The sequence below is a fragment of the Balaenoptera physalus genome (genome assembly GCF_965194825.1).
Source record: "Balaenoptera physalus genome assembly, chromosome: 14".
NCBI lineage: Eukaryota > Metazoa > Chordata > Mammalia > Artiodactyla > Balaenopteridae > Balaenoptera > Balaenoptera physalus.
This window is the reverse complement of record NC_138893.1, coordinates 49,032,467-49,058,647: the sequence shown is the minus strand read 5'-3', so window position 1 is coordinate 49,058,647 and position 26,181 is coordinate 49,032,467. Positions and strand designations below refer to the sequence as shown.

At 52.2% G+C, this 26,181-nt stretch overlaps 1 protein-coding gene across 4 annotated transcripts in view; it reads left to right on the top strand.

The window, feature by feature from the left end:
• The window catches only part of SUFU (SUFU negative regulator of hedgehog signaling), a 109,798-nt gene that overhangs the window by 72,973 nt on the left and 10,644 nt on the right, over positions 1–26,181 (top strand). The window contains exons 5-10 of one of the 4 annotated variants that reach the window (XM_082425273.1): positions 209–294; positions 583–655; positions 3,914–4,070; positions 5,878–5,989; positions 20,330–20,464; positions 22,023–22,161. In XM_082425273.1, the coding sequence (XP_082281399.1) occupies positions 209–294; positions 583–655; positions 3,914–4,070; positions 5,878–5,989; positions 20,330–20,464; positions 22,023–22,161 (702 nt within the window). Of the gene's footprint in view, positions 1–208; positions 295–582; positions 656–2,168; positions 3,431–3,913; positions 4,071–5,877; positions 5,990–20,329; positions 20,465–22,022; positions 22,162–26,181 lie in introns of those variants that run through there. The other 3 variants (XM_082425274.1, XR_014253484.1, XM_082425275.1) reach the window with 3 other exon arrangements.

Sequence of the window (26,181 nt, the reverse complement as noted above, 5' to 3'; positions counted from 1 at the left end):
CTGTGTGTGGACCCATCTGTCTGCTAGCCAGGACACTGTTCCCTTCTAAAGGAACCATCCCACTTTGGACACATCAGCCCCTGAGCACAGATCCTGCTTGTGGTCCCCCAACTTGGGTGATACTAAGAGAGCCTGGGTAGCTGACCTTCCGGGTGGGTTGGAGGAATGGCCATTAACACACAATGGCATCTTTGTCCCGGGGTCTCAGATTGTTGGCGTCTGCACCGAGGAGCTCCACGCAGCCCAGCAGTGGAATGGGCAGGGCATCCTGGAGCTGCTGCGGACGGTACCCATGTGAGTACACCCCTGCACTATGAGATGGGGGCGGGGTCCCCGGGCCTGGGCTTGGGAACCCCTCCTTCCCTCCACATGTGGGCGCCCCCTTACATTGCTGCTCAGGCTCTGGGTTTTCAGGCTCTGGGTTTTCAGACTGGGGCTTCCTGATCACTCTCCCTGACTGTCTCTGGCCACTAACCAATCCCCTGTGTTCTGGGCCGGGGGCAGCAAACAGGGCAGGCTGTAGACCCAGCCCATCAGCCCCAGACCCTCAGTTACCATCCTGTCCCCTTTCCTTGTCCACAGCGCTGGCGGCCCCTGGCTGATAACTGACATGAGGAGGGGAGAGACCATATTTGAGATCGATCCACACCTGCAAGTATGTCTTGAGTGAGGAAAACCTTTCTAGCACACTGTGCCTAGGCTTCTTCCAAATAACACTGGCTTTCATCCTGGGAAAACGGAGGAGCTTTATTTGTGAGTGAGTAGAAATATGGCATGATTTGGAATTTGTCCTCTGAATTCTGCAGAGCACATAAGGGAGCAGAGATTTCAGGCCAGGAAAACTTGTCTTAGACGTATGTTTTTTTGCATTTTGAAAGGATTGATTTTATTGAATACAAATTATACATCAATAAACCTGACCAAAAAATCGGATCACTAGCAAGGAAAGAAAATCAGTATAGTGGATATTTCTTGCCCAGTACTCATCCTGCCATGTTCCCCTTCTTAGAAGAACACAGAGTTTCTTTCAGGAAGCCACCCCATTGCCACCGCCACCCTGTAACAGACAGCAGAACAAGTGATAGTGACCCCACAGCCCAACTGCAGGGGGGAGCGCTGATTGGTCTAATGATCCCATCCCCCTTTTAGATACGTTTTTCATCTTGGGTAGTCAGACACTGGGCTCCTCCCCTGGCTAGGTTGGCAGGTTCCCTTCATATATAAAAGGAAGTCTCTATACACACAGGCCTGCAGTTCTCACTCGCTGTGGCCCACCTGTACAGAGTGTCAGTGTTGTCTTTGGGTTTTTTAGAAGCAGCACTCTGTTTGTATGAAGGTGAATTTTGAAAGCCACATAGAGCATAACTTCCTTTCCTATTGGCAGCTCCTGAAGCAGGAACCGCAGACAGCTAATAATGTGCCTGGCACGTGCCTGCCTCCTTCTCCTTTGCCCCTTCCCATTGCGGGCCATTGCCATCTCTGAATATTTTATGCCTCTGTAAAAATCTGGTAGGCCACAGGCTGCTGCCAGGAGTTATATGTCCTTTAGGAAGGGTGGGAGGTGGCCGGGAGAGGTAGCAGGCGGACATGTAGCCAGCAGTCCCTGGGCTGTTTACTGCAGACCTGGGAGTTCTTGGGCAGAAGGCCTACTCATTCACAGATGATGCTCCTCTGTTTTCCTAGTGCCTTGAACACTGCAGCTTTCCAGTTGCTGCCAGGATATCCTCTGTTGTCTCTACTTTAAACTTGGTTTCTTTGTAGCTTCTGCTTATGCAAGAACCAGGAACCACAAAGGCTATGTTTCCCTAAGCCCTTGTTCTGCAGCCACACTGGGATCCAGCACAGGGCACCATGGGCTGTTGTTTAGCCCTTGTCCTAGGTGCCAAGTGCTAAGAAAGCACCTGATCCTTTAAGCTACTAGGGTAAGCAGCCTATCCTTTCTCTGCATGCTGAGAACAGTTCTCCTCCCTAGTCTTCAGGCGCCCCTGAGGCCAGCCAGCAGGACCCAGAGCACCTAGTGTTCTTTAAAAGCAAGCAGGGGGGTGCTTCCCTGATGGCTCAGTGGTTAAGAATCCACCTGCCAATGCAGGGGACACAGGTTCGAGCCCTGGTCCGGGAAGATCCCACATGCCGCGGAGCAGCTAAGCCCGTGCGCCACAACTACTGAGCCTGCGCTCTGGAGCCCATGACCCACAGCTACTGAAGCCCACGCACCTAGAGCCCGTGCTCCACAACAAGAGAAGCCACCGCAATGAGAAGCCTGCGCACCGCAACGAAGAGTAGCCCCCGCTCGCCGCATCTAGAGAAAGCCTGCACGCATCAACGATGACCCAACACAGCCAAAAATAAATAAATTTATAAAGAGAAGGATTATATTTAAAAAAAAAAAAGCAAGCAGGGGCACCTTGGTGAGAAAGTCCAGCTTCCTTTCCTGGGGGCTCTGTGCACCCACTGGGAGCTCCTATGTGCTCGCTTGTGTCTCTGGGGCCTGCTTGCAGACCGTTTGTTTTAGAGCTGCTCCTGGTCCTTTGCTCCAAGCTCTACCATTAGCCAGCTATGTGCGTGGACAAGTCTCTGAACTCCTCTGCGTCTTCACCCTTTCTTGTTTACTCATAAAGTAAGTGGGCTGAGCTTGTTGAGCCAAGAGGTGTCCTGAGCTCCTTGCTTAGGTGAGGCGCCTCAGGGTGGCCAGTGGAGCGGGAAAAGCGTAGACTCCACCCCAAGCAAACTAGGGCTCACACGCCCCTGGTTAGAGCACAGAGAGCCACTCCCTGTCATCAGCCTCCCACGCCTCTGCTCAGAATCCCCAGCTTTGCCTAGGCTGCTGCTAGCACTGGAGAGGAGGAGAATGGGATTGATGGGAAGGAGGCATCGGGCCAGGGCCACCTGCTGACTGGTCTCAAGAAATAAGGACCCTCTGTAAGCTTACCTTGTGCTTCCCTGGATGGGCTCCCTGGCCGAGCAGCAGGCCTGTTTGGAGCCTGTGGCGCCATGGGGAGAAGGTCCCCCAGACAGGGAGGAGCAGACTCTTACTGAAGTACTGACTCAGGAGCTCTGTTTGGCCTACATGACTGTTTATGAGCAAGGTTGCGGGAGCCTCCCAGATGACCTTTCATCCAAAGCCCAACATCACAATTTGTTTTACCAGAAATCCCAGGTGTTTGTGTTTAGCTCTTCCTCGAGGCCATTTGGAGAGTGTTTGGACTCAGAAGTGTCAAGGCCTGTGCGAAGGCAGGGCCTCTGGTGGGGTCTAAAGATGGTCACTGCCCTCCAGGGCCCCGTTTCAGTCTCAGAAATGGAAAAGAATCTCCATCCAGAATTCTTGGCCAAACAAGTCAGCAATGCAGCAAGGGGAAGTCCGGCCCTTCTGCTCTCTGGGGACTCTTCCCTGTGTGACCACACCCTCTGCTGTTGGAAGAGAAAACTGCAGGTATGGAGTCGGAGAAATTGGGCTGAGTCCCCGCCTCTCCCGCCTGTGGCCGGCTTCCACCCTGGCCTCTGGAGCAGCGACGGGGTGATCAGTGAGGAGAGGAAGGACTGTGCCTTTCCTCAGGAGGGTGGTTCCTGGCTCTGCCACATCAGCTCCACGGGCCAGCACAGGGTGGGCAGAGTCGGAGCTCTGAAGCGGGTAATGACAGTCACTTTACTGGATGGCTGATGGGAGAGGAGACGCTTCCCTTGGGATTTTCATTCTTCCCGGCTCCCCTAATTCCTGGTTCCCTTGGAGGAGACCCGTGGCTGGCGGAGACCGCCACGCGTTAGTAACCAGGGCAGAATAAGGTCAGAGACCCTGCTCTTCTGGCACCTGTCCCGTGCTCAGCTCTTACCAGGGCTCAGTAAACATGGGAAAGGTGGTGGTGACCTTGGGCCACCGGTTCGCTGAAGGAACTCCGGCTCTTTGACTCTTTCCAAGCAGGAGAGAGTTGACAAAGGCATTGAGACGGACGGGTCCAACCTGAGCGGTGTCAGCGCCAAGTGTGCCTGGGATGACCTGAGCCGGCCCCCCGAGGACGACGAGGACAGCCGGAGCATTTGCATCGGCACTCAGCCCCGGCGGCTCTCTGGCAAAGGTGGGAGCCGTCGCCTTCCCTTTCCCCAGGCCGGGTTTCAGTATTTCCTGGCAGGATTTAAACAGCAAGTGAGGTCTTCAGCAGGGTGGAATGAAGGGAGCTTTACTGACCCGTTTCTCCTGTGTTTCCTGTGTGTATTTCAGATTGCACTTCCAGCAGTGACCATTGTGTTTTAGATTTGCCCCTTGCTATCTGAGGTCAGGGAGGTGAGTGGAAGCCCTAGAACAGTTACAGGAAACAGCCATAGTCCACCCAAGTGCAAGAGAACAAGCATCGGCCACCCACAGAATTGACACAGGGCCCAGCTCTAGCCTGAAAGCCGTGCCAGACCTGAGGATCACTCTGGCCTTGGGCCCTCCCAGGCCTCAGACAAGAGAGGCCTGAGTGTGAGGCCAGTTTGCAAACTTCCCCACCCCACTCTCTTGCAGATATAATGTAACGGACATAGGCAGGGCACCCTTACCTGCTGCATTTTGTCGGGGGGCCTTGGGGAAGGAGGATATGGCTCCCCTGTTGGAAGCTCACCATGCTGGTCTTGGTTAGCGAAACAGTTGTGGTTTTTAAGAAAGGGCATCCCTAACTAACTCCAAAAGAAAAGCAGCCGTTTACACAGATGTGATTACTGCTGCTTTTTCTACTTCCTTTTTCAATTCTTCCACCTTTTCTTACCTTTTGAAGAGTAAGATACCTAGAGTCCTGAATAAAATACCAGCGCATGTGACCGCAATTATAAAAGGTTTTCTTTCCATAAAAAACAACTTAAACCCCTAGTGCAAATATCTGACCCCTTTCTTTCCTTCCTGCTTATTCTAATGATGTGTCAAGGCCTGGGGAGATTCTGAGAGAGTGTACAGTTATTAGAATTATTCAGTTGCTTTTGACAAAAGAGCTAATTTAAGGAGGGATTCACAGTTTTGTCCAAAATTTCAACCATCATTGGCTATTTTTGAAAAAATTGTAAAAGTAAGATCCATGCCACTATAACAAGTCAAACACTAGAAAAGTTAATAATCACCTCCATCCTCTAAGCCCACCCTTTAACCAACAAGCGTTAATTTGCTTTTTTGTGTGTGTTTGCAGTTTGCAGAAGTAAATCTTAGACGAAAATCTCAATATAGGGGACCAGACTAGTAAGCTTCACCCCAAAGACCAGAAAAGCACCTTGCAAAGGAATAATTCAACCAGGGGACTCCTTTGTCACCTCCTGGCCCTTGGCAGACCCGTGGAGAGGCAGGGTTCCCTGGGATAGTACCAAGGTGGGGAGATGACTCAGTATCCCACTGACCCGGCCCAAGGGGAAGGGGTGGCAGGGTCAGATACCAGCTGACCACCCAGAACCCAGGAACGTGTGTAAGGGACGCCTGCTCATTCATGGCAGAGCACTCGCAGCCCTTACTGGCATCTGTTAAGTGGGTAGAATCCCTGGGTGGTCTTGGGCAGTGGCTGTCTTGTGAGTCACTGTCTGGAGCCATGTTAGGCGTAAGCCTAGGGCCTGTGACACAGGATGGGAAAGGACAGTGGAGGAGAGCCCTGCCTTGGAGAGTGCCCTTCTGCAGTCCAGAGGCCATTCCTTGTCTTCGACACGAATGGTGCTCTTCAGACCAGAAGTTTCCAGAGCACACGATGCCTCGTCTGCCCTGTGTCCTCATGCTGCACTCAGATCGCACAGCTGATGCCTAGAGTGGCCTCAGGACCAGCCTTTGTGGGGGCCTTTCCCCAGCACATCAGCAGAGCCAGGGTCCAAGGACAGGGATGGGGATGCTGGGGCCCCAGAGGGCCATCAGGTAACTTAATGGTGTCATTGCAGACACGGAGCAGATCCGGGAGACCTTGAGGAGAGGACTTGAGATCAACAGCAAACCCGTCCTTCCGCCAATCAACCCCCAGCGGCAGAACGGCCTCACCCACGACCGGGCCCCGTAAGTGCCCTGCCCACAGAGGGGTTAGTCTAGCTTCCTGACAGCAGTGTCCCGGGACTGGGACAAGGGGGCAGTTTTGTCCTTCAGGGCCTGTCCCTGTGGCTTGCATGAGAGAGAACAATGCCCAGAGGCCTTGCTGGATGGACTCAGGGTCTCTGGGACACACAGATCTGTGGGTTGTAAGGGCCTCAGAGGGGACGCAGCAGACCAGAAATATAAACAACAGTAAATATTTACATGGGCTGTGTGAGCAGATGGGAGGCCAAGTTGGGGCAAAATCTGACTTGGGGCCTCCCAGCCTTGTGGGAGCCCATTGTGCTGAGCACGATTCCCCTCCTTATCTCGGCTTCGGCCAGAGTTGCCCTTCCTTCCTTCCTGGAGCCTGGTCTCCGGCTGATAGCTGCAACCCCCGGGGCCTCTCTGTCTGGCCAGCCCCGGACTGGACGCCTGCTGCTGAGGCCCTTCTTCCTGCCTCCCTTCCATGGGGCCCAGGGAAGGGAAGTCCTCTGCAGGCCTCTGCTGTCTGTCCAAGAGCCCCTATAGCTCTTAGGAGAGACTGTGACCACCCCAGAGGTCAGATCCACTTCCTGCTGACCTCTCTTCCTCTGATGGGGGCGAATGGTGGGCAGAGCTGGAGCTGGGCACCACGCTCTGCCCTTAGTCCCAGGGCAGCTCTAGGGAATAGCTGCTGGCAGGGGATACCTGGGAGCTGGCAGCCCAGAGCAGGAACCCTGCCTGCCAGAGAGGAAGTTGCTGTGCCCTGGGCTAACAGGGAGGCGGACCACTCCTGCAAGACCAGGGTGATCCGTCCTTCTTCTAAGAAGTCTTTATTACACACTTGCTGTGTGGCAGGCTCAGGACCCAGAGGGCTATCAGGGGTGTAGGCTCTTTTGGGGGCACATGAACTGAAACAGTCAATTAATTGGCATGATTCTGGCTGTGGATGTAATTTGTTGGAAATAGTTCCTTTGAATTCTAGCTCCAGTTGCTCATCCACAATCCCCAGAAATGGTAATGATCTCATGTGCTACAGAAGGGTCAAGTCAGCATGATCTGGAGTAGTTAGGGAGGGCTTCTTGGAGGAGGAAGGACATGAGATGGGCATTGAAGGTGCCCTGGAATTTTAACAAGCAGGTGAAGAAGCTGACAGGGATGGAACAGGGGAGGCCTGGCTGGTTAAAGTCGAGGCTGCAACCTGGGAGCAGATTGTGGAGTAGGGAGAGTTACTCTGGCTGCCCAAGGTGGCCCACCTGAAGAATCTGCCATCCAGAAGTCATGAGAGTAGAGCTCTTTTGCAAGAGCCTGGAGAAGCCTCCACTGCCACCTCCAAGCAGCTTTCAACTCCAGCCAGTGGATTTCTGCAGCCAGCCGCCTTGAAGGAGCTGGCTTAAGGCACCATCTTCCCCTGGCAGGAGCAGATGGCCAGGCTGAGTCGTGGGGCATCTGGAAACTCTCCACCTGTGAGTCTGGACCCTGTCCCAGGGCCATACTCCTTCGCATGCCCTGAGCTTGGCCTCTTCCTCTGGGCCCCGTTGGCACTGATGGGAGGTCGGGAGGTAATTGAAGGCTTAAAGGCTCAAGCAGATTGCCCCATAACTTGTGATAGTCAGTCCAGGTGGCCCTTCCACCTCCAAAGGTCTGGGTTTCTGGGCAGAAGGGCATGGGCTCCTGTGGAGGCAGCCCACTTGCCCCTACTGTACATCTGGGACAAGTCTGAGATCTCACTCCCAGTCTAGGGCGTACTTCCAGCTGCTGCACCCCGAGACATTGTAAGGCGCACAGAGTTCCTGGATGCAGACATCCAGCCCAGACTCAGCCTACTGGGCAGTGGGACATCGGATCTGGTCCAAGGGCAATCTGTAGACACAGGGCAGAGGCTGCAGCCTCCACTCTTTGACCTGAGTTGGCTGAGCTACAGAGAGATGGAAGGGAATAGATCAGAGGTGCAGCCATCTGGGGTCATCTCCCCTCCCTGCAGCTCAAGGACCCAGTCGTGTCTCCAAGGTGCTGGAATCTGCAGTCTGAAGGGAATCGGAGTGTCTCCTCTAAGGCTGTCAGTGCTGGTTACCAATTTGTTAGCAGTTGGTTGAGAAATGGTTCCTCCTTTGCCAAGAACATTTTCCAACCCTCCCTCAAGTCTCCAGCTCCCTGTCACCTCAGGATCGATGACGGCGGCCTCAGTTCAGATTAGCACGCACGACTGTAATATCTGTGCTGCCCACCCTGGGACCTGACCTGGTTTCAGATAAACCGCATGGATTGTGACTGAGAAAGCTGGCCCAAAATGTGCTGGCACTAGTGTTTGCTCCTCTCCCTGTGGGGGAGTGACCGGCATGGGCCCTATTGTGTCTTCGTGTCCGATTTCCTTTAGTCAGGCTTTCTGGTCTGGGGCTCTGATGCATAGTCTTATGGGCCTGAGCGTGGTTTGAGAAGGCTGTGGAGGTAGAGCAGAGGTTCAGAAGAGCCGATGGAGCCTGGGTATTAGCAGCTGGGCTCTGGCCTACCTGAGGGAGTCAGGCACTTGCTCTTTTCCCACCTTAATGGCGACTAACACTGATCAGGTAGGTGCAAGTGCCAGGTAATGTTCCAAGTGCTTTATACCATCCTCATAGTCACTCTGTGAAGTAGATAATCTTATGATCCCCCTTTTATAGATGAGGAAACTGAGTGAGGTACAGAGAGGCTAATAAGTAACTTGGCCAAGGTGAGAAAAGGGTGGCACTTAGGGCAGTCCCTCAGCCGTTAACATGGTGTGACCCTCCTTACTCCATTCTCAGGGACCGCGTGAGGGACACCCCAGACTGTGCCTCTCACCCTCATAGGTGGACCTCCTCTAACTAGTCAGAGCATGAGTAGAGACTGCTCCCTTGGCACCGAGGACAAGGCTAAAGCCCCATGTTAGAAGCTTACTGTTTGTATTTAACTCTAGGGAAGACATGCCGCCAGGCTCAGTGCTTCCAAACCCCAGAGATAACAAGATGTGTCATAATTGTCTCATTTATACCAGAATTACTTTTTAACACAAAGCCTTGTTTTCTTCATGTTCAGAAACAAAATCAACCGTATATATCTGGCCCCTCCACCGCTTCAGGGCTAGGGGATTTCTTTCTTTTTTTCTTGAGGCCTCACTTCCTGCTTCCCAGAAAGGCGGGGCCCTCTGGGTAACTGCTCCTCTCCCACTCCCCCTGCCAACCCTCCTCCCACCGCCTTCCCGGAAGGGGAGTCCTTAGCCCTCTTTGGGGCTCCTTCCAGCGTTTCACAACCCCTGCATTCCAGCCGTGAAATTTGTATCTGGCTTTTCCCAAGATGATCAGTTGAGAAAAGCCTCCTTCGGCTTGCTGGCGCCTCCCTTCCCACGGCCTGCCCACGTGAGTTTGGGAAGCAGCTCCTTCGTGCCACTGAGGGGAGCCCGGCTTAAGGACTGTGCCTGCCAACATTTATAAGGACCTGGGTCGAGGGAGAAAAAGTCACTGGCATCCTCTGTCTGAGGTTGCCTGGTTAGACATGGACTGTTCTGTGGAGTCTGGCCTTTGCTTCCCAGCCTCCCCACAGTGACCCGGGGGATGTGCATGGTCAGGTGCACTGCGTGGGGAGGTTTGCACTTCTGTAAACTCACTCTGATGCTGGGAACCTGCATCAGTGTACCAGGACCTCCTCCTCCTTCTGCCAGTGAGTCACTGATTGAGGTTGGGGGACCTTTAGGGAGCTCTCTGGGTCACATAATCCCCCCAAAGAGGGGCAGGGCCCATGCATGTGTGTGCACATGTGTTGGAGGGGAAGGTTCCTGGCTGCGGGAGAGACACTTTGTAGTTGAGGCACCTTTAAAAAGCAAACTAACCGTCATCGCTGAGCTAAGTTTCTCAGTCTTCTGGAATTGCACCAGCAGCTTTTAAGGATTTTTTTTTTTTTTGCTTGTTGCCTTAATTTTCTGGAAAATTAAGGTTTTGTAGCATGATTTCTCCTGTTGTGACATTTTCAGCTGCACCCTTCCCCCAACATGCACACAAAACACACATATATTTCTCTCCATTTTATGAGTGTCTCTGCTCCCATCTGTTTAGCCTTTTGGATGGGTAACCATGCTGCCTCTGTTCCCATCTTGAATAGCTTGTGACCTGGCCAAAGAGTCATCCTTTAGAGAAAATTGTGTTTTGTTTTGCTCAGCCTATGAGACCCATGAAGATTAATTAGAAGAAGAAAATATCTCGTTTGCATCCAGTGAATTGGGTGAAGGAAGGTGAGTTTTCATTTGGGAAAACAGCTGGGCTATTGCCATCACTTCCTGCATGCAGGGCAGTCTTGGGTAACCCTGCTCAAAGGGCTCTATCATGTCAGTGCAGTGGCCTGCCCGGAGCCCGAGTGTGTCACGTTGGCTCCCCTCACCACTCCCACGCTGGGGAAGTACGGTTGTTTTCACTGGAGAGAAAACCCAAGAAGAAACAGCCCTGCTCTCAGGGCCCCAGCCAGGCCCCACAGGGCTGATGGGAGGAAGGGCCCAGGCCTCTGTGATCCACATTTGTCTTGCTAAGTGCCTGCCTTTATGTGCCTTTCTCAGAAATACACATTTGAAAGGGCAGAACAAGGACTCCACAGCAGTCCTGCCTGGGTGAATTTCTGTTTGAACTCCATTCTCTGCTCTACTTTCCCAAAGAGGTGAAGCAGTGGCCATCGTTAACACCCCAGCCTCAGAGTTCATGGCCGGCACATTGAATTCTCAATCCAAACTGCATCCCTCTTCCTCAAGTTGCACAATCAGGAGTATTTTTATCGCCCATCCTTGATCCTCAGTGTCACCCAACACTTCAGTAGTGAGTCACTTCTCCAGGGAAGGGAAAAGGAAGGCTCAAAGGTGAGAGCTGGAGAGAGGAAATGACTCAGTGTCTCAGAAACCAGAAAGCCAAGGGCTCTGGCTAGAGCAGGCTCATTCAGGAGAGCAGGGGTCCTAGTCTCCCACCTGAGTCAGACCACAAGGCTGCGGGGGGCGGTCCCTGGTGCCCAGAGGAGTTAATAGTTGATTAAGGAATCCACCAACCTTAACACAAGTTTTCCTCACTCTGTCTTCTTCACCCACACTCTGTCCCACTGTTCTATCATCACGTTCCATCCTTGGACTATTCACAGTGAAAATACTGCGTTTCATCATTTGGTTGTTGGTGTTTACCAGTAACCTTTTAAGGCCTTTTACTTCGTGTGTCATCCTCATCAGAGAATTTTTCCAAATTCAGATGGTAGCAGTAACTGTGGAGGTGAGCTGGTGCCCTCACCCACACCCGCACCCTGTCCCAGTCCTGCCCTGAAGGGAAACCTGCAAGTGGTTCTTTCTCTGGAAAGTTCAGAGCTTTCGTCAGCAATCTGAAAGCAAAAGGAATAATCTCCCAGGCTAGCGGCAGAAGCCAGAGGTTGGGCTGGGCTCAGCAGGCCAAACCCACTTCACTTCTGAATAGTTGCCAACCCGGGTGCCCTGGTTCCTGCTCCCGGGCGTCCCCAAGGAAAAGGCCCCAAGTGGTGTGGCCAGTGCAGACGTCATCACTGTCACAGGACTGGGATTGTGGCTAAAAGGAGTCTCGGTGGTTGGGCTCCTCTCCTTTCCACACCTGCTGCCATTGATAGAATGTGACCAATACCCTTAGGCTAAAATTGAGACTTTTCAATCTGTAGAGACCAGGGTGGAGAGGAAACATGGATACGGTTCTGTCAATCTGTGAAGTGTGGGTAGGGTGAACAGGGGCCTGTACTATAAACTGTGCAGCACTAGAAATCAGGAGTCTGTCCTGACACTGGAAAGAGAAGGCGTGTTAGGATATGTAAAAAGTCCCCTTAAACAGTGGGACGTGTAAATATAGGATGTGTTACATAGACAGGTAGTAAAAAAGAAAGAAATGGAAAGATTTAGATCAATTGCTGAATTACTGAGGCGTGCCTCTGAGCCATCCCGCAAACCACTCCTCAGTGCTCCCAAAAGAATCCTGGGCTGGACAGGTTCTGTGACCAAGCAGGCAGGTTTTTTTGTTTGTTTGTTTTTGTTTTCTTGGCCGCGCAGCATGCAGGATCTTAGCTTCCCGACCAGGGATCGAACCCGTGTCCCCTGCAGTAGGAGCGCAGAGTCTTAACCACTGGACCGCCAGGGAAGTCCCAAGCAAGCAGTTTTTATTAGGTATCGCCATGTGCCAGGCCCTGTGTTGTGGGCTATTTTTGTCCCCATTTTACAAACGAGAACACGGAGGCTTAGATAGATTGTATAACTTATTTCGGGTCAATGAGCCAAGATTAATAAAGTTCAGAGCCAAAATTTAAACCTTGGGTTGTTTGAATCCAGATCTAGACCTCTTCACCACTGGGTACTGCCTGTAAAAGAAGATAAAAGTGGAGGAGTTGCCTGCCAATTCACAGGAAAAAATAACTGGAAAGAAGGCCTTGGAAGTCTCTATACCAGTGCACAGAGTAAAGCTGGTGTTTTAATTTGCCTGAAAACCCCTGAGGGTGGCAGGTCAGAGAGAAGCATACTAAAAAAGTGAAATCTGCTAGAGGATATGCTCCATCGAAATGAGTGAGGAAGACATATGGGGAGCAGGAAATAGGATCCAACATGAGAAAGGCGAGAGGAGTCACCAGTGTGAAGGTAAGGGGTGATCCCATGACGACACTTGTGCCGCAAGAACGGAAGGCAGACAGTTCAGACTAGAGTCTTTTGGAAGGATCCTCTGGAGAAATGTATTTTTTTTTTTTAATGATATTTTATTTATTTATTTAATTTAGTTATTTTTGGCTGTGTTGGGTCTTCATTACTGCGAACGGGCTTTCTCTAGTTGCGGCGAGCGGGGGCTACTCATTTTTTAAAAATAAATAAATAAATTTATTTATTTATTTATTTATTTATTTATTTATTTATTTATGGCTGTGTTGGGTCTTCGTTGCTGCGTGTGGGCTTTCTCTAGTTGCGGTGAGTGGGGGCTACTCTTTGTTGCGGTGCACAGGCTTCTCATTGTGGTGGCTTCTCTTGTTGTGGAGCATGGGCTCTAGGCGCGTGGCCTTCAGTAGTTGTGGCACGTGGGCTCAGTAGTTGTGGCTTGTGGGCTCTAGAGTGCAGGCTCAGTAGTTGTGGCGCACGGGCTTAGTTGCTCCGCGGCATGTGGGACCTTCCCGGACCAGGGCTCGAACCCATCTCCTCTGCATTGGCAGGCAGATTCTCAACCACTGCACCACCAAGGAAGCCCCTAGAGAAGTGTCTTTAAAAAGATAAAATTGAGGGACTTCCCTGGTGGTGCAGTGGTTGAGAATCCGCCTGCCAATGCAGGGGACACGGTTTCGAGCCCTGGTCTGGGAAGATCTCACATGCTGCGGAGCAACTAAGCCTGTGCACCACAACTACTGAGCCTGCACTCTAGAGCCCGCGAGCCACTACTACTGAGCCCGTGTGCTGCAGCTACTGAAGCCCACATGCCTAGAGCCTTTGCTCCGCAACAAGAGAAGCCACCGCAATGAGAAGCCCACACACCCCAACAAAGAGTAGCCCCCGCTTGCCACAACTAGACAAAGCCCGCATGCAACAACAGAGACCCAACGCAGACAAAAATAAATTAATTAATTAAGTTTTTAAAAAGAAGATAAAATTGATAAATATTTGCTCTATTTGAAAGTCTTGGGAGAATCTGTAGGCCATTGGTCGTTAGTTTAGGATTGAATTAGCAATAAACACATAGAAAACCAATACGGTTATTAAATACAAGGAAAATAGAAAATCACACTAGGGATTTCCCTGGTGGTCCAGTGGTTAAGAATCCGCCTTTCAATGCAGGGGATGCAGGTTTGATCCCTGGTTGGGGAACTAGGATCCCACATGCCACAGGGCAACTAAGCCCACACACCGCAACTACTGAGCCCGTGTGCTCTGGAGCCCACGCGCCACAACTAGAGAGAAACCTGCACGCCACAATGAAAGATCCCGCGTGCTGCAACTAAGACCCGATGCAGCCAAAGATAAAATATATATATATTTTTAAATCACACTAGAAAGGAAAAGTAATCATATTATACTACATGACTCAGTTGTAAATAGCATTAGTATAATAATGTAAACACTTAATACTGAGCCGAGCAAACTTACAATATAGTTATCTTGGGAAGGTGGGAGGGTGGAATGGAAGGGAGCTAAAAGCTCGTCTTCTGTAGCAGCAAGTCAATAGATAAAGCCTGAAAAGGGAATACCAGGAAGTAGAAAGAAAGTGTATTAGAGGTATTGAGGAAAATACCAAAAGAATCAGCTAACAGAGATGACGGTGGTTGCCTCCGAGGAGTGGGGAGTGGGAAGACTGCTGACTGTTGTAATGAACCTTATAGAACTATTTGGCTCTTTCAACTTTAAAAAAAGAATAGTAAAAAAAGTCAGAGAAGTGATATTGTAGGAGCTGTTACAGCTTGCCCTGCACAGTGAGAAGAAAGAATGACACAAAATTCCAGGTAAAAATCACAAAATTGTCACCAAGGTAAGCCCTGGTCACTCAGAAGAACTTCAGCTTCCCGGCATTGGGCTGAGAGCTGAAGGTGAGCATCGTATAAGTGTCTGACAGGCCTCCTGAGAGCGTCTGTCTTGGGGTGAAGGAAATGACGAGGCGCCTTGGCTGTGCACCTGACTCTGACCGGCAAGGAAGCTGATGGAGTGGGAGTGACAGGGCCTTGGGAGAAAGCGCTTGGGCAGAGCAGGGTTCAGGAGGGAAAACCCTGGGCCTTGTCAGAGCACTGCCTGACCAGTGGTCCCCAGAGGGAGGGTCCCCACAGCCTTTTAGGGGGGTCGGTTGGGGATTAAGTGAAAAGGGGTTCCTGTGGCTAAGGTTGGAAGAGACTGGCTTACACAAAATGAACCTGGTTCCTTTGCCCTCTATAGTCCTCCTCAGAGTCTTCGAAATGCCAACATTTTATGAATCTTTAATCTGAGATGCAGTGTATTGCATCCAGCCTTTGCCACATCTGCTCTTCTAGAAGCTTCTCTTAAATTAAAATTCCATCAAATACCCTTTGGGAAGCCCTGCCGTGGCTTCTAGGAAGCAATTCTTTTAAGAGTTCAGGGAAAAAAAAAAAATAGATGTGTCTTCATGGCCTTTGAAACCCCAGAAGGAAAGACCACTCAAAGGGATGGGAGGCTCTTAAGGAAAAATATTGTGGTTACACTTTAGCTGGCGTCAGGAAGACCTGGGGTTTTTGTCTCAGCCCTTTATTTGTCCATTGTGTGATCTTGGACTAGTTATTTAAGTATCTGAGTTTCAGTTTCTTCATCTGTAAAATGGGAAAAATAATACCTATTTATAGCGTTGTTATAGAAATGAAAGGAATAAAGTATATAAAGAGTTTAGCATAGGACCTGGCATCATCGTGTGCACTCAGTTAAAGGTACCGCTTAATACTATCATTGCAGAAAGTCCCCTGAAAACTAAAAAGAGGTGTAATACCTCTGGGGACCAGTAGAGATATGTAGGTAATTCTTTACATAACTCAGAATATTTTTGAAGGATTTGAACAAAAGCTGGAGAGAGAAGTATGTTATACCAACAGACGCTTTAAGGAATAGGATCAAGAAAAGCTGAAACTCAAGAAGAATTAAGTCTTGCAAAAAAGGGCTATGATCAGCAAAAAGGACTTTGTTTTTTCATAGTTCTGTTTCGAACAAGAAGAAGAAAACCTAGGCCCCATTGTTTGGACAGAGTAATGTTAATCAGAGGCAGAGAGGCAGCAAAAATTTCCTCTACTTCTATTGTGCTTCCATCTCAAAACAAATGGTTATTAGACTAGGAAGAGTCATATGGGCATCGATAAGAGGATTGAAGCCATGATTTCAGATCTCCTGGTCCACATGTATTGCACCCCAGAATACCAGTCAAATTGGCAGATGAGATTCAGGAAGCTGTTGTCAGTAATCTCTGAGGGAATGGGAGAGAGGTGTTGGCAGACTGAAAGCACTCAAAAATTTCAAGATGCAAAAAGCATCTTGCACTCTCTAGACTAGTGAGCTTAGTGTCAACTCACAGGGAAAACTCTGGGCTAGATTATTCAGCGAGTAGGCTGTGAACACTCTCTTAGGAAAAACAGTGAGGCCTGAGAGACAGCATGCATTCACCAAGAGTCAAACCTGCCGGACCATCCTCACTGCCTTTTTAGAAACACTTAACCTATTTCTATTTGGTAGATAAAGGAAGTGCTGCAGACCTTGTATAGGTGGGGGTTAGCAAGATGTTTTGAGAGTGTCTTCTGACATCACTGCTGGCAAGACAGAGAAATGTCTATACAGAGTATCCAGGAGGGTGAGGGGCTTAGTGATGGAATGGTTGGGTTGATTATAATCAGTTGGATGAGCATACCCAAAGAGTGATGATGTCAGTCTGTCAGCTTGTCTGCCTGGCCCTGTCCTATTCACTGTTTAATCAAAGCCTGGGATGAGAACATCGATGGCAAGTTTATCAGTTTTGTCAGTGATGTGAAGTCAGGGGGGAGTGCCAATATGATGGGTGCCAGAGTCAGGTTTCAGAAATATCCAGACTGCTTGACACCCTAGCCAGATAATGCAGATTTCTGGTCTAAGCTCCAAATCATCTAGAGTACATACAAGCTAGTGGGGAAGAGGTCTAAGCTCAGTCCATGGGAGAAAGCCTGAGGGAGATTTTGTTGACAGAGGGAGTGTGGTATAAGTTGGTAGTATGCTGAGGTTACAAAGAATAGACAATCTGATGACAGTTTTAATAGAAATGAAGTATCCCAAACAAGAAAGCTCACAGTCCTTCTGTGATCTGCTGGTTAAACCACATACTGTATTTATTTCCACACATGACACTTCACTTCTGGACATGACACTCGGGCTTTGACAAGCTAGAGTGAATCCAAGGGAGAGTGACCTGGATGAATGGAAGATTTCAGGACCTTATCTTAAGAATATAGTTGAAAGTTGGGGCTACAAATACTGGAAAAGAGAAACTCCTCTTGGTCTGTGAGCAGCCTCGGGGATTTACAAGGCTGTCATGGAGGATGGATTAAACTAATTCTCGGCGACTTGAGGACCGGTAGATGAGAATTGCAGGAAGGCTGATTGTGCTCATTGTGTAGGAGGGCGGTCCTGCCAGCATGTCTCTCAGCAGAACAAAGGCCTCAAGGGGTTTTGCTGGCCTGTAGTTGGGCCTTCCCAGAACACCAGCGGTTGCCCAGGGCCCACAGTGGCTGCTGCCCCATCTCAGAAGTCCCCTCTTCCAAGCCCAGGGCAAGGACCTTTGCTCAGAATGGGGGACTGACTTGGCCAGAGGTGGTTGGATTCTGGGCCCAGGGTAAAGGCAAGTAAGTCTCTATTAAGCTATCAACATTCCTGCACGAGGAGCAGATAGAGTTCTAGAGGCAGCCAGCTAACATTTTGAGCACCTACTGTATCCCAGGCACTGTTTGATGCTTCACCTGGGTCATCTCATTTAATCCTTATAAGGAAAAGGTATTGTTATTCTACCCACCGAGAGGACAGTGAAGCTTAGAGAGAGGCTAAGGTATCTGCCCAAGGTCATATGGGACTCAAACCCCAAACCTATGTTGTTAGCCATTCTGCCTCCCAGAGCATCCTTCATCCCCTGGCCCCATCTTCCTAGCAGCACCCAGCGGTTATGGGCCTCCATGCCTCCCTAGGAGCCATTCTCCCTTCCAGCCCTCAAGCTCTGCCTTCCCCTCTGCTAGGAACTCAGGGAGAAAACAGCCCAGCTGAAAAATTAGGCCACGCTGGCGAGCACACTACTTATTTTTTTATGACTAAGATTAAGCTGACAACCATGCAAAACATTGCAAACCTGTGTCGGCTGCAGATTTAATACCTCACCCAGCCCACACAAATAATTCATGCTTCTGCATCGATGTCCAGAAAAAACAAATCAGCAAAAAGCTGGGCTCCTGCGTGTGTGTATGTGGAGCAGCCGCGTTTCCATTGAAGCAGCATGCCGGAAATACCCAAGCTCCAGGACTGCAGATCTAGCATTTTGCAATTTTTTTTTTCTCTTAAAAGAGTAAAGTACGTTTTCAAATGATTGAAGGTTGGTGGGAGGTGTAAATGTGGGCACTTGTCACATTAATTCTTCAGATGATTAAGTTCTTTTCCATTTCTTTAAAGCTGTTTGCACTCGGGTTTGATGTCCTCGTTCCGGGTGAGTGTGTTGTAGCAGTTACCAAGGTGACTTTAGCTGACTTTCAACAATTTATTTTTCCCTCCAGCTTGAGACATCTCTAGCCCTGTGTGCTGTTGATTCTGCTCTCCCAACCCCCCTGCTCCCACCCCCAGTTGCTATTCATCAGCATTTTTGCCTGTGTCAGAGAGGCCCACCGGCTCGGAGGCCCCACCTGGCAGCCAGGCCTTTTGGGAGCATGGTGATGTGCCTCAGAGGTGGCACAGGGAAGTGATGGTGAGAGTCACACCCTGGCTTTTCCTCTTAAACTCACTCTGTGACTGTAGGCTTATCACATCACTTCTCTGAGCCGTGGGTTTCCTGACCTGTACAAGAAGCGTTAACTATAGAGGAATCTACCTGGTGTAGAGTCCTTGCTGGGAGGACTCAGTGAGTAAATCTATGGACTCCTTACTCGGGAGGAGAGTGAGGCCTCACCAAAGAGGGCTGCTGTCTTTCCTGAGTCCTGCTCTTGTCCGAGCCCCGAGGGTGGTGTTTGGTGTTGCCCTCCTTAGAAGGGAGGCGTAGCAGCCGGGGTGTAAGGGGAAGAGAGCTGGTCAGAGGTCCTAGGCTCCCACGACGGCCTGCCGCAGCCCAGCTCTGTGGCCTTGGGCGCGTTACCGGCTCTCTTTTGTGAAGGAAAGAGGTAGATTAAACAACCTCAGAGTTTCCTTCCAGCCCTGAAATTCTGTGACCCTCTTGGCCAGCATGTTTGTCTCCTTCACAGGTCTTGTGAAAGGGTTTGTCAAAGGAGACACTAGGGCAAAGGGCAGTTTCAGAATTGGCTTTGGAAACCAGAGGAAGGGACCACTTTGTGAAAGATCAGTCACATGTCACATCTGAGGGTGGATCCACCCAGATGGTGGGAATGGTCCCCATTACCTCGGGAGCTTTATAAACCACTGCCTCAGTAGGGCCTGTGCTGTCCGATGTCACCCTCCATCCTGCCTGCTGACCTCACATCCTCCTCCCTCTGGGGAGGTGCTCTGAGTGTTGGGGGTGCCTCATTGGGCCACAGGCCCCAGCGCTCAGCCCCCCAGTGTGTAAGGAGGTTGGGCCCCCACTGGCTGTGTGACTGTCAAGCCCAGATCAAGCCCAGACATCCTGGGTGGCTATTGCCGCTTCAACAATAAATAACTAAAACTTCTCACCCAGTATTTTGTTCACTTGGGGAATTGTTCTGAGATTCACAGTCCAAACCAGGATCTGGCCTTTTGAATGAGATCAGTGGGTAACCCTCACTTCTGGCTGAGGCAGATTTGAGAGGTTGTCAGTGGGGGCAGCTGAATTTGAAAGAGCACATCTTAGATTGCAAAGGGACCCCGTGGCCCAGCTGTGGAGCAAGCTGTGGGTGGGAAGCAGGACAGGAGGGAGCGCGAGGCAGCAGTGACAGTTCGCCATGGCTGGGACCACAGTCAGGAGGAATCTGGTACAGGGTTCCTGGGGCCTCGTAGCCCAGCAGGGTGGTGGCCCGGTCCTGCTGCCCGGCCAAGCTCACTGATCTGACTCCTGACAGCCTGGTTTCCACCCCTCGATGAGGACTGTGTCATTTCCTGTTGGATGAAGGATGTGTATGTCACGGCAGCTGCTGGCCATTAGCAGGAGTGTGCATGCTCTGAGCCTGCTCTGATGTCAGCCTTTTCAGGGTCAGCAGGAAGGAAGCTCTGGGAGCCATGTCTTCTGGCACTCTAGCACCCCAGCCTTGGAGAACTTGGGGTCTGAGGCTCTGGGGCAGGGGAAGAAGGGCTCCCAGAAGCCCCTGCTGCTATCTTAGGGAAGAACAAGCCACTGTGACATAAGCTTTTATACAGAGTGTTGGCCAAAGATGAGGCTTCAGAGCCAGACTTACCTGCGACCAAATCCCAGCTCCACAGTCCCCACTGTGCGACCTGGACAAGTTAGGTCACCTCCCTGATCCCCAGCTCCTTATCTGTAAAAGGGCCATAATAATAGTGCCCACCTCACGGGGGCGCCGTGAGGAGTAATCAGCGAGAGGTGCCTCACGCAGGGCTGGCACTTGGCGAGCGTGTAGTGAGTAAATGGTGGCTGTTGTTATCTTCATCATCAATCACCATCCTTGTCGTGCCTCAGGAGCCTGGCCTGAGAGCCTCCTGTCCTGCGGTTTTCACCTCGTGCTGAACCTGTTCCTGTGCTTGCTTCGCAGGAGCCGCAAAGACAGCCTGGAAAGTGACAGCTCCACGGCCATTATTCCCCATGAGCTGATCCGCACGCGGCAGCTCGAGAGCGTACATTTGAAATTCAACCAGGAGTCAGGAGCCCTCATTCCGCTCTGCCTAAGGTAAGCCCCACAGCATACAACTTGGCCTCAAGGAGCCACCAGGCCTGTGCTTGCCCCCTACACCGAGGCAGAGTCTGGGGCCCAGGGTGGGGAGGAAAGCTAGTCAGTCCACTCCATCTTGGGCCTTTGGGGGAGCCTGTGGACCCTGAACCCTCCAGTAGCCCTCACCGCGCTGGAGAGCGCTCCTTTGTCGAGAGAAGTGTCCCCCAGCCCTGCTCCCTTACGAAGGTTCAGTGACCTAGGGAGATGCCCTGCCATCCCACCAGCCCAGAGTCAGGGGCGGCAGGGTCCCCAGTAGCACTGGGGTAATAGGGCAGGGGAATCTGATGGGTGGGACTCTGTTTTCTCCTCCTTGCTGCTTTTCCATGCAGAACACTCAGTTCTCCAAACCCTGTGGCCCGCACAGCAGACTCCTTGAGGGACCCAGAAGCCCAGCTGTGTCCCTCCTGCTGCTGTCCACAGTGCCAGAAAACCACCCCTGTGGCCAGAATTCAGCTCTCTGCATGGGGATGCTGCACTGGGCTAAACCTGTTGCAGCTGGCTTCCTCCACAGCCCTCAGGGGTTCCACCCTCACTTTTATAGCAGGAGAAGCAGCAAGGATAACTCTAAACTCAGACAGCAGTGACAAGGAAGAAAGGGGTTGCACTGGTTTGGACCATCCCCACTGTCCCTGGAGCCTGAGGAAGGACCTTGTGTGGTAACCAGCCTTGCCCAGTAGGGCAACGAGAGCAAGTGGCCAGAGCGACCAGGGTCTGGCCAGCCCCCCGCACCATCCCCCCAGGACCCCAACGATTTCCTCTCCAGCTCCCTCTCTGGCCCAGGCTCAGGGCCTTTAGACTGGTGAAGGGTTAATCTAAGGCAACCTGAGAAAGCCAAGAGCAGGTTTTGCTTCCTTTGCTGACTGGCATCTCTGCCCCACTGGTTGCCCCTGCCTGCCCTTCCCCCAGGTGTATTTCCAGACTTGGGATTAACAGTAACTTCTTGTGGCTCCCTCAGAGTGACCCCACTTGGCTTCAGCTTTTTTTTTTTTTTTTAAGATGTGGCCTTGGTAGCCATTTAAATCTCGTGGGGAGCCCAGGAGGAGGTGGAAGACTGTGCCCCGGACACAGGATTGTGCTGTGAGGGCACTAGGCCATCATCCCAGGGTGTGGGAAATTCGTTTAGGTGCTTCTTCACCCCGACCCTCCAAACAAAGGTGGGGCACGATCCCCCTTTTAGCTCTGGGCCTGACCTTGGGCACATTACTAACTGGCCTCTCTGGCCTCAGTCTCCTCACCAGGACACGAAGGAGGTGGACTCCCATCCCCTTTCAGGCCCTTTGAATGCTGCTCTAGTATCTGCTAGCCTTGAGCACTTTGGAAGGATAACAGTAGAGAACTCGTAAGAGGCTTCTTTTGGGAGGTGTTGAGATGAACGTGTTTAGTTCCAGGCCCCTGTTAGTGGGCAGATGGTCGGTCAGGAGGGCATTTGCCAGACAGCCCGTCCCGGGGAGTGTAGCCTCCACAGTCCCTGAGCTTGGCCAGGCCTGCTCTCACTGTCTCATGTTCCCACCCCCAGGGGCAGGCTCCTGCACGGACGGCACTTTACATATAAAAGTATCACAGGTGACATGGCCATCACCTTTGTCTCCACGGGAGTAGAAGGCGCCTTTGCCACCGAAGAGCACCCTTATGCAGCTCATGGACCCTGGTTGCAAGTGAGAAGGCTCCTCTTCTTCTCCCTCCCTCCTTTCCGTGGGTTCTTCCTGTGCCCGCCCCCTCGCAGTCCTCCCGTGGCAGCTCTTGGCGGCTCCTCTTCCTGAGGGGCTGGTTGTGAGATGCCATGTGGAGTGTGGATGCTGCTGCCTAGCCCACCAGCTCCAGAAGCACTTCCTGGCCTCTCCCCCGTACCCCGAGACAGGAGCGATAACTCCAGGCCCTGGCCGTTGATGATTCTGTTTGCCACGGAAATTCAGGTTTGAGGGATGTGAGACTTTCTGCACACTGGGTAAACCAAAGAACAGGAAGCGGGAGGGTGAAGCAGGATGGGAGGAAGTGTGGAAGCCACTCTCGTGCTATATGGAAAGCCCACCAGAATTCCTAGAAAGTGGGCATCTGGACCTGGACCGGGCGCTGGGCTGAGATGGGCAGGCCTTGGCACACAGAGCCTCCCCCATCTAATGGTTCTCCTGTTCTTCCTGATGGACACCCAGCTTCTCTGTGCAGAAACCTGCTGGCTTTTCCGGAGTACTTTGTCCCTCCTTTGCTCTTCTGGCTGGAGCACAGCTTCAAGCCATTGCCAAGCTGGGTGCTGGGGCCTGAGAGCCACAGGCCTCCTTCCAGCCTCTGCCCCGTCCAGGTCTCTCGGGTACTCGACCCAACCCTGACTCCCACTCCCGGATGTATTAGAGGAACAACATCCTTTTTTGTTTGTTTGTTGGGGGCATGGGAGGAGGAACACTCTACCTTACCTCTCTCAGAAAGGGAATCTGACCCTGATCTAACAGGTGACTCTGCCTTGTTTGTGGTGTATGGTGGAGGGTGCGGGTGGGTGGAGGGATTACCGTAAAGGGGAAGAGAATTTTGCCGGTTCTGTGGGGTTAGCCTGGTCTGTGGGGGTCTGTGAAGTGTGTATAGCATTAATGTAGGCATGTTTTTAGTCTTTGAGTGTCTGTGTCTCTTCCTCAGGCCAGCTCCTCCCTCGCCCTCCCCACCAAAATACTAACCCTTAATTAAAACAAACGGCAAACAAAGGACACCAACCACACTCCCAGACTAAGCTGAGGTAGAAATGGAAGCCGGTGCTTTAGGGATATTGTGTTCCATAAATTATCTTGCCTTTTTCCACTGTTGTTATTACATTGTTTCATAACAAAATTACTTTGAACCATAAAGTTATAAATACATTTTAAAAGTCCCACTTGGTAACATTAGATTTCCGTCCATGTGGTGTTGGTAGTTGCTGTAGCAAAAGCTCTGAAGTATAACATTTGAAATTAGCCCAGCACAAGTGGAAAGGTCCTCCCCCCAGCCCCATCGTGTCCCAGGGCACCGGGCTGCCTCTGTGGAGAGCAGGGAGGGGGTAGGCCTTCTGCCTGGGCAGAGCTGGGAAGGAGTGGGGAACGAGGGACCGAGTAGGAGACCCCCAGCCACTGAGAGGTCACAGGTCATCATTCCTAGCAGGTGACGGTGTGTTGACAGGTCTCAGCAGAAGTGTCCTCAGATAGCACTTTTGTGTATTGAAGGTTAAGCACATTTTCTTGGAAAAGTAGGAACTAGAGTCTCCCCAAACTCAAGAAGAAATTTCACCCAGTTGCCTTTCACATGCTCAACTCTGAACCTGTCCTTGGAGCCCCGCCATCCCCCTTGGAACATCTTCCTGCCCGCAGCGGGGATGGGGGAGCAGTCAGCATCTCCAGTTCTCAGCAGCCTGGGGACCTGGGCCTCCAGAGCACTCGGCAGATGTCATGTTGCCCCCCAGTCCCCACGAAGGTCTGGGCCCAACCCTGATTTCCAAGCCCCTGATCCTCCGGCTACTGGTGTTCCCTTCCAGCCCTGTTCCCCCTCGCCTCCCTGGCAGCCCCTCAGTGAGCTTGAGCACTCGCCCTGCTGACTCCCAGCACATGGTCCCCTCCCAGGCGCCGTTGCCCCGGGAACGGGAGCTGTGGGAACCAGCCGCTGGCCTCGGCATGTTTCAATAAAGTTGCTGTGCTGGGAGCTGCTTAATCAAAGGCCTGTGTTATGGGCTCATTAGTGTGGTCCACGACAGGGGCCAGCTCACAGGGGAGCTCCCGGGAAGGCTGGCTGGGGCCCGCTCCCCAGGCACGCACCCTAACTCACCAAGGGGTTTCTCAAGGCCCTTTCCAGGGAGCCCTGGGAAACCCGCTGCCCCTGCCCCCAGGCCAGCCGGTCCTCAGCTGTGAAGCCAACATCCACACCAGCCCTCCTCCCCACCCCGCCCCCAAAGCAGTCAGCACTTTCTGCATCTGACTGGCAGCCCGCCTTCCTCTTTAGGGTCTTGCCACTGTGGTCACAGGCAGCTCCCTAGCTTGTGGGAACCTGGGCTTGTAATTACTTGTGGGCCTCTGAGTCTCCCTCTGGGGCTGCCTGTCGCCCCGGGAGTCTGAGGACCTCCTGGAGGCCTGGGGTCAGGCTCATAGTCAACAGTGAGGGCCCACTCCACTGGGCCAGGAGGGACCCCAGGCTCCTCTGGAGGGAGACCCCAACAGAGGCCTGCCCTCACCTCCTACAGGAATCTCTCACTCATGCTTCCAGGATCCAGGGTGTCTCCCTGACCCCTGTGTGGCCAGGCCTGCTGGGGGCAGAGCATCAGGAAGGAACTGGATGCAGCAGCCCCAGGACTGAAGAGACCCAGACTTCTGTTCTCTTGGCTGCTGCTTGATCACTCCCTGTTGGTCCCAGAGGAGTTGGGAGGGGCTAGGATGACTTTCTTGCATCAGCCTTCAACAGCCTTGGAAGCCCTCACTCCCAGCCTTGGCACCTTGTTCTGGCCTCCAGCCCAGGCCTGTTATCTCTTGGGGAAGTGGCATGGCAGAGACACCCCACATGGGAGAAGAGAGACAAAGGAGAGCCTGAGAGAAAAAGGCAGCAAGTGAGGGAATCTGGGCCCTTTCCGGAGCTTGTGGAGTGGCCCCAGACAGGCCTCCACACCCACCTGCTCCTGGGCCTGCACCTGCCCTCCAGGCTCCTCCTTGCCCCATCTCTCCAGCCCCAGGAACGTCAAGGCCCCGGCACGGAAATGCAGGGCTGTCTGCAACCCCAGAGTAAGCACAGTGGACACTCCTTGCTTCCTGGAGGAGCTGGAGAGGCAGGAATCCTCCAGTTCCTTAGGCTCTTCAGTTTCCATAGGTTGACACCGGACTCCTCCATTTGCCCTACCATTTGCTGTTTTTATCTTTTCTGAGATGGTAGAGGCTGTCCACCAACTCCAGCGTTGTACAGGACAGTCTTCAGACCAGGGGGAGGCCTGCCAACGTCCTCTCCTGCACGCCTTCCCCCAGCATTCCTCATCCCAGTGGCTTTAACAAGCCTCTCTCCCTTGAGTCTGTCAACACCGGGCTGTTAGCCTCTGAGTGGGAGCCTGGCCCAGAGCTGAGTCGTTCATCCGTCCCCAGCCAAGGTTGATCTGAAGGGGGAGAAGTCGGCCCCAGAGGTCACACAGGGGTCACATCACCAAATATGAGAATATTTTTTTAAGCCCTGCAATGCTTTCTCAGCTGTGTGGTGTCTGACAGCTCACCCAGGTGGCCCCCCGTTCCCAGCCATTCCCTACCAGCCCTGATGGGAGGCCCAGGGCTTGGGAGAAGACACCCAGCAGCTGTTCAAGTGGGCTTCGCTTCTCCAGGCCAGGTTTGGGGAGTCACTGCTGGGCTCTCCTCCTAGCCCAGCGGCTGACTCACCACTGTCCTCTGGACAAGCCGCTGCCTTCTCCTGTCCCCATGTACCCATTTGGATGTTGTGTGGAAGACACTTGGCGATCCCTGGCCCAGGCCCTGGGCAGCTCCTCTTCTGTGCCTCTGCTCTTTCTCCTTCCACTGGTGAACCTGGCCACGACCTGGTCCCCCTGGAGACCTTTGCTTGGGCTGTCACGGGGACCTCAGTGTCCAGGGTACAGCCATTAGGGTTTAAATGCCAGCACTGTGCCTAGGCAAGTACAGCAGCCTCCCTTTCGGGCGAGGGCTGTGGCGGCCCGCTCTGCCCTCCGCAGCAGACAGCCA